Below are 16,155 nucleotides of genomic sequence, written 5' to 3'. Positions count from 1 at the left end.
AAATAATTTTTTTCTTAAGAATTCATTGAATTTCATCATTTGCAACCCAAAAGCATCAGATCGTATTTTTTGATGTCGAGAGGTGAGCCCAAGAACTCTAAGTAAGGGTGAAATCCTTACTAACTTAGTGTCATAGGAAACTTTTATTAGGATTTAAACTCATAACTCAATTGGTTTGACACATTTCAAAACAACTTTGAGGTCATGGGTTCAAATAAAGCTTGCCCATAAATAATAATAATAATTTTTATTAATTTAAATATTCTCTTATTTATTTTTTAATAAAAGGTCAACTACAAATCCAATGAAAATTATATCCTCTACCCTCTTAAAAGGTAAAAGTAATTTTCATTCGTCCATCATTTAAAAAAATAGAAAAATAATAATTTTTTTTTTTTTTTAAATTGAACTTCTCTTAATTTAAGAAGCGCATGATATAAAGAGAGATTAACCAGGCACACCCATCTGTTGCAATTCACGACAAGATGTTAGCATGACTAACTTAATAAGATTTGAAATCTTACTAAGAGTTGTTGGGCTTATCTAGATTATTAAATTAGCAATCCAATTTCACCACCTTCTAAATTTGATGGAAAAACTTAGACTCAAAAGAAAAAAAAAAAAAACTTTTTTGAGCTTGATTCAAGGTGTTGAAAATGGATGATTACCTTATTTTCAAATTAAAAACTAAAATTAAAATCGAAAACTTACTTCTTTTTTGTATTTTGCATTTTTTTTCTTTAGAAAATTCTTAGAATTTTGTCTTTTATAAGCATGTGGCATCAAATCATGTTTTTGGATGCTATAAATTGATGCAGTTAGTAATAGGTAGTTAAACTAATGATTTATCAAATTCGCAATTCAACACCACATCACTCAAAATTAATTTAATGGAAAAACTTAGATCTAATAACGACAACAACAATAATAGTAATAATTTAAAAAAAAATTCCTCGTATCATGATTTAAGTGGCATATGTTGAGAGAGAGAAAAAGAGAGATTGAAATTTCAAGAGGAATGAAAGAAACTTTTTAACAAAGTAAGTGGAGGAGCAAGATTCATTCCATTGATCCCAAAATCTTTGGGATAAGACTTGATGATCATGATATTTGTTCTATCTGTTTTAATCTATATTATCTTTTTTTTCTAATACTTTTAGAATCTCTAATTTCCTTGTTCCTTCTAATTAGGACAATAATTGATGTTTGATAACGATTACTTATTAAAATGGATCATATAGTATCAACACATTCTTAGTAGAATTGATAAATTAACCCAACATATGTAATGTTTGGGATTTATCACGATAGATGTCGGGGTTGAAGTGTGACCTTTGATTTAAAAGTGGGTGCCATTTGACAACCACTTTCAAAAAGTGACACCACCATAGTCCCCATCTCAATTGGCCTATATTGAAAAAGTTCCAGTGGTCTTGTCAAAGATTTTTTTCTTTTTAAATAATAATATATAAATTTTAATTCACTCATAATTTAAAATATAAATGTAAATAATGCCCATTATAATTGAAACACACTAGATTCACTCCCACTTTCTTGGAAATGATTTTCCTGGCATCTTAGGCCACCATATGAGTGATTATTTTCGTGATTTGAGATTATTTTACGTAATCCCGTAAGTCAATTTGATAGCTTAATTATTAAAATTGTAAATTTATTATAACAACATGTGTTGAATCCTCTAAATGTGAGTACGGATTTGCTATTTAAAAATTTATGTGCTAAACTGATGAACCAATGACATGTGTATTGAAAAATTACTAAAAGAATAGAACTTTTAATCGGTCAAAATTTTTTTCTCAACCAACTAATCAATCATGCTTGTTTTTCCAATACATGTGACATCATGATATTGATTTATTAGCTTAGTACATAAATTTTTTAATAGCAAATTTGTACTCTTTAAATGTGTATTAAATCGTAATTATTGAATTTTATGTCTAATGGTTGGGATGTTGTTTTCATTTACACTAATGTTGGGGTGACATTGGATTCTCACATTTCTGACGTAAAGGTGCACACATAATCGTAAATGCTTTTCACTTGTATCTCGAGGAAACAATCTACAGTCATGTGCACACCCAACGTCTGAAATGTGAGAATCACAATAAATCTCAATGTCACCCCATCCATTTAAAAAAAATGTTTTAAATGTAAATTACCTAATTACTTCAATTGTTTTTGAGATTATAACTGTTCTTAATATTTATTACAAATTTTTATTTTAAAAAATAAAAATATATATATTAACTATTTTTTAATATTGTGTATCCATCATTAGACCCACCGTTACATAGACTCCGTTAAAGGTAGGGTCAACTTCCATCTCGCAAAAGGAGTGGCTTTTTAGATATTATCAATAAAATGTGGTCTTCTTGGTTTTCAAAATTTCTGAGGCTCTTGGTTTGAGAGTTGAGACACAGCAGAGTTTTATTTTATTTCGACTGTTTTTTTCTCCATTGGATCGAAGTTAAATCTCTCTCTCTCTCTCATCTGGAATTCTGCAACTGATCATCTTCTGCTGTATTCTCTCTGTCATCTTCATTGTTTTTCACTCCGATTTCCTCTATCAGACCTCGAGCGCAACGAACCCGAAATCATCGAAAACAGTGGAGTTTCGGTCTACTTTTAGGAGATTCTCCTCGAAAGCTTAAAGGTACTTTTCTCTTATTCTACTTCGCGTTCTTCGTATTCTCGCAGTCGCAGAAACTTCGAAGTCATTTGCATTAAGTAGATTAATCATGGATTAAGGATTTGATCAATTTCAGCTGTATTCGAGTGTTAAAGCAATTGTTGAAGTGTAATTGGATGGATCATAACCGTTGATTTGATCTTTAACAGTTATTTGAGGCGAATTTGTTAGTTATGGTAGTCAGAGTTCTTGGGTGAATGAATGAAAGGGTTTTATTTTGAGAATGGATGACTGTTTGATTCCTGTGGAGAGTCACAATCTGTTCGAGAAAGTTGTTTCTTGATGTTGCAGACAGAGACGATGACGTCGAATCTTACTAGGACAGTCCCTGTGGAAAGGGACATTGAGCAGGTAAGGATTGCTTGGAAGATGTTTCTTTCAGAATTTAATTCTTTCAAATAAATTCCACCTTTCATTGTTTCATGTGCCACTGTGATTTGCATTGCTGCTTGTGTTCTTAATTCTTTGCGGAATGAAATTTTTTATTTTATTATTTATGTGTAGATTTATTAGAAATGAAGAAGAATGCCAAACAAATTAAGTACAAATGAAATCACTAACTTGCTCCATTTTATGTTAAGATCTCATCTAAACATAAAATCTTCAAAGAAGCATATCCCTTAGTCATTGAAAGTTCTATGAGGCTCTATGTTGGGAGCGGAAATGTTATTGAAAATTAGAAATTTGAACTATTATTTGATTGAAGCGGGAGTAGGATTCCTAAACTAGAGTGGCGTGTTGGGTAAAGAAAATCATGCTACTAGGACATACCACCTTATGAGGGAGGACACATGAATTGAGATATGACATATCAGGTACGAAACTAGCCACATTCAAAGTAAACACTGATGATGTAGTCGTTGCAACTTCAATATCATGCAAACTACCAGACATCCTCAAGGGAGAAAAATGATACCTATCAAAAAAGGAGGGAGAAAGACGATTCCTTGAAGAAGGTTCCACCACCTCTAAAACTATATGGTAAATATCGTCCTTAGCCACCATATTTAAGACTCTAGATATGCCCCTGAACTTCTTCACGTAGATGGAAGATCAATTCCGCTATCTAATGAAATAAATAGTTTCGTTAACCCCTACCAACACTATATTTTCATTCATGAACGACTGAATAATAATGATTAAACATTTGGCAAATCTAGGTCCGATCACTAATGATAGATTCATAATCTATTAAACCAATCAAAGGGGAACGAATCTCACTAAGGAAGGAGTCCTTTTGAGGGATTTCAATAACAAATATTCTTGTTTAGGCCCAAATGGGATTAGATCAAACCCAAAATGTGAATTGTGACTATTTTATATGTCGCTTTGAAGTCATTCTAGATAGGAGTGTCAACGCAGGCCCCCATAAGTTTGGATTTGAATTGAATGCCCTGGGAGGGACTATTCAAAACTTATCAAACGAAAAACTCAGGTCCAATCCATAGACACCCTGAAGGACTCCTTTTGAGAGTTGTCAACGATAATTATTCTATTTAGGTCCAAATAAGATTAGATAGAATCCAAAAATGTGAATCTTGTCCACTTCTAAGTCGTTCCAATGTGGCCCCTCACAGACCTAGATTTGAATTGTATTACCATGGCATGCCTATTCAAAATTCATCAAAAGCCAAACCCGGGCCCATTCTATTAACACCCTTATGCCTAGCCAGAAGGTGGTCCTGAGTAAGTTGCTACACAAATTAAAGCTTGTGTCCAAGATTTTGGTTCCCTAGATCTTTGATGGAATAAAGATTAAATAGAGATAAGGAATCTGGGCCTCCTGGGGACCTAGTTCCGGGCATTGACGATGATCCATAACCCGTTACTATCTACCAAAAAGGAACAAATCTCATTAAAGAGTTAACAATAGTTATTCTCTTTTGGGCCCAAATGGGGTGAGATGGAATTCAAAATGAGAATCCTAACCACTTCTAATGTACTTTTAAGTTGTCCCTGCCTCCATAATCAGAGTGTCAATTTGGGCCCCCCATGTACTCGATTTTGAATTGAATAGTAGCAACATGCCTATTCAAAATTCATCAAAAGCCAAATAGGGCCCCCAATCTATTAACAAGTCCTAAAGTGGTTTTGAGTAATTTGCTACACGAATTTTCCAGTATCTTGGTCCTACAATCAAATGATGTGACTAAACTGGATTTACTATGATGCTTTGCTCGCATGGAAAAAGATGTTTTCTCTTAGGATTAGAACACAAGTCTCAAGAACTAGCATGAGGATGCTTCTAGTTTCTCCTCCTATGAAGATGAAGTTGTGAGTCTAATGGTCTCCATGATAGATCTAGCAACAACAGTCACCATAACTGATTTAAAGATCCATTTCATTTTGTAATGTTTTGTATGAAACACTTGGGGTTTTAAGCCAGCCGAGACAAAACAATCACCATTCCAAAATTTTCGAAACAATAAAGGACATTTCCTAATCCATGGATCTTCAAAAGAGTTCTGGGGGGAGAAAGAGAGGTCAGAGAGAGAGGTACACCTGAGTAGCTTGTCACGCCCCGAAATCCCAACACGAATCCCTATGATTCATCAGTCAGAATCTCGAAGTGTGAAGTAATCAATCACAAAATCTAACAGAACATTCATAAATAATAATACTTATGAAAAGAAAATACACGCAGCGGAATAAACATTTAACTAACATCTATACGAGAGTCTAGAGTAAACAGAAGAAATCGACAAACACTGATATAAGTCAAGATCTTTAATCTCATAATTCATCAGGTTACAAAAATTTCTAAACTACCATGTTTCTTATCTACAACCAAAAACCGCTAAGATCCTCTACTAGTCCTCAAAGACATGGCGGCGGCAAGACATCAATCTGATCCTCCTCGAGGACCTCCTCAAAAGACTCTTCAAAGAACGGTTCTTCAAAAGTTGCATAATCTGAAAGGGGAAGGATAGGGTGAGTAACATGGGAATGTTACTCAGCAGGATGAACGCCGTTCTAACAACGAGTCATACTTGCACGAGTAATCAGTTGAACAATTAAATAATGCAAGTTTTCATAATGTAACATACGATAAATGTCTAAGCATACTCAGGAAACAGTTATAATAACTTTCAATCTATCATTTTCAATCATTTAAAGTAACATATGCATCTTTTAAATGAAAACACCTATCAATCATTACAAAATAAGAAAAAAGATACATAATAAGAACACGGCGGTGTAATCGATAAGAGAGCAGAGGAACACGCCGATATAACCGCCTCGGCTATGGCAATACGATATTCCAAACTTAACCTCCGATGTGGAATCCCATCGTTATAATCTGATTTTGTGGCCGGTCTAGCATACCACGGTTGGATGACCATTTATCCGGCTCAGACTGGCCGTTGACCAAGAACCCAATACTGAGTTCAACTAACGGTGAGGTCGACCGTTTGACGACTACAGACTAAAAGTGATCACTAACTAGCCCAGGAGACCCCTCGCGTCGAAGCCTATCAAGAGGCAATGCATGTGAACCCCGCCTAGCTCTACACTATACAGAGACCGCCTTTACACACAACGTTTCCCAGGAAATAAGTAGGAGAAATTCCCGGATTTCATAAGCTGTAATATGCTCTAAGGTATCCCATACTACCGAAGAGCATATGACATCTAGTGTTATCCTAGATTGACTCGTCGCTTCCGGATACACAGCAACGCGTCACTCTTTATGGGTTTTCTACAAACCTTACTGGTAAACAAAATAATTTATTTTGTATATAATATATCATTTCTTTTTAATCAAAAATACAAACAAACTCTGGTAGTGCCTTCCAGTGACAGTTATCTGTCATTTCCATCCATCAACCATCTCATCCCTCTATCTATCTATCACGTTTTACGTGGCATGGCCACTACGTAGAACTGGAGGCACTGTCCCATCAATCAGTCGAGAACATACGTTCTCTCTATCTATCCATCAATTAAATCGATTAATCTATCATCTAATTTCCTACATATCTATTAAAGTAATTTTGCTTTTAAAGTAATTCGAAATGCATAAAGCATCAACCAATTCCATTCGATGGTTTTGGTTGAGTCGAGAGACTTGAAAACAAAGATAAAACCATAAGACATAAAAGCTGAAAATCTATGAAAATTTAACTAAGTGTTAAAAAAAAAATGATTTTTCAAAGTCGAAATTGAAAACGAACTATTTATTTATTTATTAAAGAACTTAAAGTAATACTTAATTAGTTTTAATGAAATAAATGTAGGAAATGGATATACATACTATATGGAAGCAAAACAAAACAAATTAGAACCAAACTCAACATTCGGATACTTTTCCGAATGGCTGATTTTTCATCATTTTTCGTTGAAACTCAACCAAAATCGATTCAAATATTATACTAACTATAAAATACTTATGTTACATCAAATGAACTAAAACCAATCATAACTAAGCATGTAAACATGATTCAAATCGTTCAAATATGTATAAACTTAATGAAATAATCGATTTATCAACAATCATATGGATTTTCTATGAAATTATCGCATAACTAGAAGGTAGAAGGGAAGGCAACCTACCTCAAGCTAATTTCAACGGTTGAACGAACTTTAAAATCGCCTCCGGCCAATCTCTAAAATTTTCTTCCGGCGAAAATCGGATTTCTTTGCGTCCACGCGTAACCCTCGGCGAGAGGAACAACTTTCCTTCTTGCGCCTAAGCTCGGATCGTTCTCGTTTAGTGTAGATCTGAGTTTCAAATATTGAAGGAAAATAGTTGAGATTTGTTTGGAGAGAAGAATAAGAAAAATCTGATTTTTTCTAATAGGATTTAGATATTTATATCACTTAAGTTGGGACATACTTGTCATTTTGGGAATTGTTTTTCCCGAATGCCAAATTGGACAAACTTATACTCTATTTTGGGTGATTTTTCGACACGAATCTAATGGTATGATCGGTTTCCTTAAATTACGTCTCTAAGGTGTCGTTTACCTATTGGGAAAATATCTAATGCGAAACTCGAGGATTTGATAACTTTTAAATCAATGCACGGATCTAAAATTCTTTCCTCGAGATACATTTTAGGATTTCAGGTCATTACATAGCTAATCTAATGCAATCTTCATCTCTTCTTGTCTTCCTCTCTCTGAAACTAAAAAAATGTGGTTGCGTTTCATCTCCTCTTAATTTCAAACAAAAGAGATGCCCTTGACCTTGGTCTCCAATAGAAGACTAGGTCATTTAGACCTGCCCCCCATGTGTTTGGTAAATATTTGATATACCCCTATGTTTTAAGACGGTGACATGACCCTTGACTATGGTCTTTTGGGGAAGAATTTATCTTTTAAATAATATTAGTGTTTCGTATTGTTTCAACAATGTTTGAATTTTCGGAAGAATCGAAACATCGGAACGAAATGACATTTTAAACCATGATGACCAGTTGGGAACATGAATACTTTGTTTCTACCTCTAGCTTATCGTTGAAAGTCGTATAAAAATCTGCCAATTTTTGTTTTGTTTTTTTTTTTCTTTCAACAATCTTAGTTTTGAAATAGGAAAAAGATCTTCCTCCAAAACACTTTGTTTGATCTCCATTGTTCATTCTCTACCAATAGCGTGATTGCCACTCAACCATTTGGATGTCAATGGAAGTTTACCCTATGTCTCTTCTTGCCCCAATTAAAGTTAAGGCTTTGCTTCCACAATGATAGTCATAGCTGAAGCCATTATTATATTATATTTCCAATACCTTTGCATGCTCTATCTTCAAATTTTCCATCCTTGAATTTTCCCTTCCATTAAGTTAGAACACAGACAAAACAATTTGGCATATTCTCCAGTAAAGAACAAAGAAAATAAGACCATTTCCATTTTGACCATCCAATGTGCCGCTTCTTTATTTGATTCTTTGGCCATCATGACTTGCATCACTGAAGGTCAACGAGTAATCAGCTTCATTAAGGTCATGTGTTTTATGAGCTACTATGGTTTGATAAAGCACTACCTAACAACATGTAAATTCAACAGATATGCTTCAGTGATATATGATCCAATGTGATGGCATTAAACACTCTTTGATTGAATGGAGTATGAGCAACTTTGCTGTTAACGAAAGAGATCTTGGTCTAAGGGAAAGCGTGGGGTGAGATTGGGGGGGGGGGGGATAATAATTAAATTTTGAAAAAAAAAAAAAATATAATCCTTGATCTATGCATGTAGGAGCTTATTAGTTGTACTCTTATTTTGTCTCCTCTTGTAGCCCACCTTTTTTATGCGAGGTTAATCTTGTTCAGGTGTAATAGTTTGAGGAGAGGGGGGATGCATAAGGATAAAAATAAAAGCCATTAGACCTTGAGCCCAAATCCGAAGCAGAGGATTACCCAAGGGAAGAAACACCAACTGCACCAACAAAGGAGAAGGGGTTTAGCCCAACATCACATACATAGATAATAATTGAATTTTGAAAAAGACAAAATCCTTGATCTATGCATGTAGGAGCTTCTTAGTTGTACTCTTCTTTTGTCTCCTCTTGTAGCCCACCTTTTTTATGTGAGGCTAATCTTGTTCAAGTGTAATAGTTTAGTCTAAGGGTGGAGTGAGAGTATTGTTCACAATCCTTGCTCTTGTATACATTACGGATTTTCCCTCTGTTCGAGTAAAATAGAATTTTACTTGTTAGAAAGACACATGGTCGAGTCAAAAGGGAACTTTTGTAAATTTCCTCTACTAGTTGTACTTCTGTTCAGCCTCGTAAACTCAGGAATGATTCAGCCAGATTTAATGGAATTTTAAAACAATATCTAAACCTCATAAACTATGGCCAGCCAACATGTCATCACCCCAACCTTGTTCGATTGTGCTACATGACATGCCATGAACTACACTTGATATCTTTGCGACAAAAATGAGTTTATGTTTCGCATGGAAATGTTTTATGAGTAAGATTTATCATATATTGGAAAGTTCAATCAATTGTTGACATATTGTATTAGTAGAGAACCATAACAGTCTAGGGCAAGTAGAAGAGGAGAAATAGAGGATAAGAAGAAGATTAGGGAGAGAGCTGAAAACAGTCCAAGTACTAGGCTTCTGCCTTTCCTTCTATATATTAAATAAAAAACAAGTAAAATGTATGTGGAGCCCACATACATAATATAAGGTGAGGCCAATTACATAAGAAGCCCACCACGAAAAAGTAGGGGTTGCTACTGTTGCACAAAACCAAAACTCCTAACACTCCCCTTAAAGCTGGAGCATACATATCAAAGATGCCCAACTAGGTACATAAAAAAGAAAAAGGTACACAAGATAAGAGTTTAGTGAGAAAATCAGCCAATTGATCATTTGACTTCACATAGGGTGTGACAATCTGTTTACGCATGAGTAAATCTTGAACAAAGTGACAATCAACTTTGATATGGTTGGTGCGTTCATGAAAGACAGGGTTGCTAGAAATAAAAATGGCAGCTTGGTTGTCACAATACATCTGCATAGGTAATGGAGCATCAACACTCATGTCGTGAAGAAGATAATGAACCCACAACATTTTAGAAGCAGTGTGGGCCATGGCATTATATTCAGCTTCAACACTAAAGCGAGGCACACGCCACAATGTGTTGCTTCTTACTACGCCAAGTAACAAGATTTTTACCAACAAAAGTGCAATAATCAGAGGTGGATCGACGATCAGAACAACTCTCGTCTCAGTCAACATTAGAGTATCCAGAAATAGTTAGGGAAAAGGAAGAACAATAGAAGAGACCCTTTCTAGGAGCTCCCTTCAAATAGCATAGAATACGACAGATAGCTTCCCAATGAGGCTGTCAGGGGGCATGCATAAATCGACTTACCACTCCCATAACAAAATCAATGTCAGGACGAGTAACTATGAGATCTATGAACTTGCCAACCAAACGCCTGTACCTCTCAATGTCCTAAAAAACTTCCCCGTGTTCAGTGTCAAGCTTGATTGAGGAATTCATGGGAATATCAACTAGATGAGATCCCAGAGTGTTTGTCTCAGATAATAAGTCCAACACATACTTGTGTTGTCACAAAGTGAGTCCATCATTAGGACGTGCAACCTCAATCCCAATGAAATAACGAAGAAAGTCCAAGCCTTTTGTATGGAATAAGTACTCAAATGATCTTTCAACTGAGCAATACCAATAGTGTCACTACCAATGACAATAATGTCATCCACATACACAATAAGAACGATAGTACCTAAAGTGGAATGACGAGTAAATACAGAATGATCATAGGTGGAACATTGAAACCCCTGCCGAAGCACCACAGAGTTAAATTTGTCAAACCAAGCACGTGGAGACTGTTTCAGTCCATACAACACTTTCTTCAACCTACACACAAGATGTTCTTTCCCTTTAACTACATAATTTGGGGGCTGATCCATGTACACTTCATGTAAATTTCCATGAAATGCATTTTTGATGTCTAGTTGATAAAGTGGTCAGTTATAACTTACTGCGACAGATAGAAGAATTCTAGCAGAGTTGAGGCGAGCAAACAAGTGAAAATTTCTCACAATAATCTACACCATAAGTTTGAGTATACCCTTTAGCCACCAATCAAGCCTAAGGCGATCAACATAGCTTGATTCTTTATCGTGTACACCCAACGACAACCAACAGTGGTCTTTCCGAAAGGACGAGTGGTGAGCTCCCATGTCTGATTCTGATAAAAGGACATGCATCTCGTCATCTATAGCAAGTTTCTATCTAGAAGAAATTAGAGATTAGCGATAAGTATTGCGAACAAAAATAGTGGACAACGAGAATGCAAAGGAGCAAAAGGTAGAGGAAAGACGATGAAAAGAGACAAGTTAGAAATAGGATGGTTAGTGTATGAACGAATACGTTTCCGCAATGCAATAGGTAGCGTGAAGGGTGTGGGAGGTCTTCAGAAGAGGCAGGAGGTGGAGGATCCTAAGGAGAGTCAGGTGATTGTTTGGCTACAATTGGACCTAAAAATACAACGGGACGATGTTGAGAGCGCTGATAAAACTTCAAATGAGGATGAAAAGAAACTGGAAGAGGAACATTAGGCAAAACTAACTCCCCTTGACGAGAATGAACCAGATCAGAATCGAACTGACGACCCAAAGTGGAGAAGAAAGATGACTAAAAAAAGGTGACATCGGCACTGTTATAATACTGACGTCCTATAAGATTATAACAATGATAATCCTGTTGGGTCCGAGAATAATCCAAGAAAACACACTTAACTGCACGAAGAGACAACTTATCATGACCAATCCCAAGAATATGGACGAAGGACACACACTCAAAGACACACGGAACAAGAGGAAAAGGCTTGGCCTTAAGATATAACAAAGAAAAGGGTGTCTAGCTACCCAAAATAGGTGTGAGAACTCGATTAATGAGGTAATAAGTAGTAAGAATACCATCTGCCCAATAAGGTTTAGGAACTGACATGTTAAACAATAAAATACGAGTGACATCCAAAAGATGACGAAGTTTACAATGCCATTCTGTTGGGAAGTATGTAGACAGATAGTTAGATGAATTATACCATGGTCTCGGCAGAAATTAGACATGCAGTTTTGGATATATTTAAGGGCATAGTTAGAATGGAAAATTTTAATACGACTTTCAAACTGAACAAATATCTCATTATAAAAAGTTAAGAAAAATTTGGGTAATTCAAAACGGTCTTTCATTAAAAAAAGCCAAATTATTCTAGAGTAATCATCCAAAAAATGACAAAATAAGAAAAATCTGACATACTCTTTATTCTTGTAGGACTTCAAATGTCGGAATGGATTATATCAAAAGGATGCAATTGATGTCTCTCTAGACTTGGAGGAAAACTACTATGGTGGTGCTTGTCTAACTGACAAGCCTTACTGAAATATGACTCAATGTGGGAACAACTTGACACAACTTCTGCAATGATGGGCGACTCAAACGATAATGCCACTGTAGAGAAGAGACGACAACACTCAAAGTAGTAATCAACTCATCACAGTCCAAAAAATATAGCCCATTCCGTTCATGTCCCCGAACCAATCACCTTTTTCATCTTGAGGTCCTGAAAAACGCAAGAAGTAGGAGAAAATGTTACAGAATAGTTTAGAGATTTTGTTAGCTGACTTACAAATAGAAGATTAAAAGAAAATTCAGGAATAAATAAGCCAAAAGTGAGTCATGGAATTGGTAGGATGAAGATCTCTAATGCCAAGGACAAGACAAGAGGTATCATCAACTAAAACAATATGAAATCTAGATGAATGAAAATTAGAAAAAAATGGAGGATATACTAGATATGTGAGCACTAGCATCAAAGTCAATAATCCAGGAAGATGAAGGAGATTGAGCAATTACACAAGTAGAATTACCTTTATTGATCATAGTTGGTGTGGGAGCAGATGAAAGAGGATGTAGACCTGTCAACTTCTGAAGGAGCTGACTAAGTTGAGCAGGACTCAAAATCATTAATTAGGGGTCTGGAAGTAGCTGGTTGAGTGACAGATGCGGATGATGTATTGACAGATGCATTGTAGGCAAAGTTAGGATGTCCCCATTTGTTCCAACAATAATCCTCACTATGCCCTATCTTACCACAATAGTTGTATTTCTAGTTGGACGTGTCAGTACCACGACCAGAAACAATACCACCACAACGACCCCCACGGGTTCCACCACGGCTACCACGATTACCACTACGACCACCACCACGAGTACATCGCGTCCACCACAGGGAGTTCCACGAGTACCACCACTAGTGACTAAGGCAGATGGATTCTTAAGAGAAGGAGTTGAGTGCATAAGTGAGGCCCTTTGAAGATGAGAATATACATTCGTTGCAGTAGGAAGGCATTCACCAACCAGAATCTGATCTTTGAAGACACTGTACTCTAAGTTTAGACTTGATAGCAATAATGCAATTTGAAACTCTTCCCATTGACGTCATTAAACTTTTAAATCAGTGCTCAGAGGTTGATAGAACAATAATTCTTCCCACGTACCTTTCAGATTGCTGTAATGTTCATTCAGGAGTTTATCACCTTGTTTGGTAGTGAACATGCGTTCAAACAACTCAAACACCCTAGTCACATTATTCTCTTGAGAGTACATCTCTGCAAGAGAGCTTCAAATCTTCTTTGTAGTGTCAAGGAGTTGGATATTGGAAGCTACAAATGGTTCCATGCTTAACTAAAGCCAGGTCATAACCAATGAATTTTCACTCCACCAATCTTCATAGTTCTTTGAATTTTCAGGAGGAGGATCTTCCACAAGGTACTTCGCTTTCTTCTTGGCTCGTAGGAACACCTTTATAGCATGGGACCAAGAATGGTAATTATTTCCGTTCAACCTTACCGACGTAATTTGCTTGGTGGAATTATCAGTTAAAAAGCTACGTTCATCCATTAGAGAAATCACGAAGAGGAACAAACACACAATGAAGGAGGCAACAACCAGTGTAAAAGACACTCGAGAGGGGTGAAAAGGGTAGGAGGTGCCAAAAAAGGAAAAAAAAACTCCACCAATTTTGGGTAAATCAAAAATCCAATTTTGGCCAAAAGAAACTTACCTAGACACCACCGACCGAAATTAAACCTTCTAAGAAGTCTGAAAGCAGCACTATGCAGCCCAAAAAATCAGTCACAACTAACCACAAACACACAACCATACCCTAGATACACATCTAGGGTTTATCTTGCACCACCACAATGAACTGAAGTTCTTGCAGAAATAAGGTTTTAAAACTATAAAAAAAAAAGTTGGGAGAGAAGAAAAAAACTTCACTTTGATACCAAGTAAAGAACCAAAACAGTCTAGAGCAAAAAGAACAGGAGAAATAGAAGAGAAGAAGAAGATTAGGGAGAGAGAGAGTGCCGAACACAGTCCAAGTACTAGGGTTCCACCTCTCCTCCTATATATTAAATAAAAAACAAATAAAATGTATGTGGGACCCACATACATAACATAAGGTGGGCCCCATTACATAAAAATCCCACCACGAAAAACCCTAGGGGCTGCTGCTGTCACACAAAAACTGAAACTCCTAACAGTATTCAAGTAACTTAGGGAAATATTTTTATATGTAAGAATATTTTTCATGGATTATTTAATCCTTGTTTGGTTTTCTTGCTATTCTATCTCCTTCGTTATTTATTTGTTTGTTTTTTGGCATGGTTTCTCTGTCTCTCTGTTGCTTTGCAATTATAGTAACCATACTACTTTCAGAGTAGAGAGATTTTCATATGGCGTTGACTGGTTTTTCCAATGGTAACTTCTTTCAATGTAGAGTGCTTTGTGTCTAAGTTTTTCAGTTTATTACTTTTTTACCTATGCTTGTCTTTTTATTTATTGCTGATGACACTAAACAAATCTGTGTCTCATCGTTTGTGATCTCTATCCATATGCACACCATATCATTTTAAGCCCGAATCTATGTTACTAATCATATTTCTTGAACTTTGTGAGTTAACGTTTCGCTTTTCCTGACTGTCATTTCAAAGTTAGATTCCATATCTTTTTCTTCCTCCTTTACTAACATCATCTTTTTCTTTATTCCAGAAACTAGCATATGTGCTAAAATTTGTTCTAATTTTTTTAGGTTTTTGGCTTGATCTTTACCACAGGCCATTACTGCTCTTAAGAAAGGAGCATGTTTGCTCAAGTATGGACGTAGAGGGAAGCCTAAGTTTTGTCCCTTCAGGCTAGCAAATGTAAGTTTGATTAAAGGTCTCAAAAATGTACACAATTTATTCTTTTATTTTCTTATCACCACCTTCATTTTATGGATTGAATTTTCAACTTAATCAATATTTGGATCTGGTACTGTACCATAGATAATATTATCTGTTTTCGTTAATTTATTTACATCATATTTAGGCAACAATATCTAGGTGAGGGGATTTTGTTGAACTACATCTCAGTTCTGAAGTAATACATTATTTTAAGGGAAAATTACTTAAAGGACCCTGGTGGAGGGATTTATTTCTAAATAGTCCCTAAGTTTTGGGTGGTAACTTGAGAAGACATTTAGTAATTTTTTATTTCTTAATGGTCCCTCATTATTGGCGAACTCACCACTCTTTCTTTTATTGTTGAGTTCACCACTTTTTATTTATTGTCGAACTCACCGCTTTTTATTTATTTTCGAGTTCACAAATTTTATTGTCAAACTCACAACTTTTTATTTATTGTCGAGTTCACAACTTGTATTGTCAAACTGACCACTTTTTATTTATTGTTGAGTTCACCACTAATTCCTAAACCTTAAACTTGACAATAAATAAAATGGTGAACTCAACATTGGTAAAACCCACCCATTTTCGATTTTGAGTTTTTTCGACTAAAATAAATGGAAAGATCAACTAAAAACTTGAGATAACGACTTGTTTAGATAATTTCAAACCTAAAGAACCATTCTTGATCGATTTTCATCCAGAAACTGAGAAAAAAAGTTAAAAAACC

At 35.6% G+C, this 16,155-nt stretch overlaps 1 protein-coding gene across 3 annotated transcripts in view; it reads left to right on the top strand.

Moving 5' to 3' along the window:
* Window positions 1–2,403: 2,403 nt before the first annotated feature.
* Window positions 2,404–16,155, top strand: part of LOC147396980 (PH, RCC1 and FYVE domains-containing protein 1-like) — a 32,037-nt gene continuing 18,285 nt past the window's right edge. Inside the window, exons 1-3 of one of the 3 annotated variants that reach the window (XM_086452338.1) lie at window positions 2,404–2,674; window positions 2,860–3,061; window positions 15,318–15,404. In XM_086452338.1, coding sequence (XP_086308464.1) covers window positions 2,993–3,061; window positions 15,318–15,404 — 156 coding nt within the window. In that variant the 5' untranslated portion in view covers window positions 2,404–2,674; window positions 2,860–2,992. Of the gene's footprint in view, window positions 2,675–2,786; window positions 3,062–15,317; window positions 15,405–16,155 lie in introns of all 3 variants that reach the window. The other 2 variants (XM_086452336.1, XM_086452337.1) reach the window with 2 other exon arrangements.

The sequence above is a fragment of the Akebia trifoliata genome, chromosome 8, assembly GCF_017979445.1.
Source record: "Akebia trifoliata isolate Shusen 1 chromosome 8, ASM1797944v1, whole genome shotgun sequence".
Lineage (NCBI taxonomy): Eukaryota > Viridiplantae > Streptophyta > Magnoliopsida > Ranunculales > Lardizabalaceae > Akebia > Akebia trifoliata.
The sequence above is the reverse complement of the archived record's forward strand: the minus strand, read 5'-3'. Positions and strand labels throughout refer to the sequence as shown.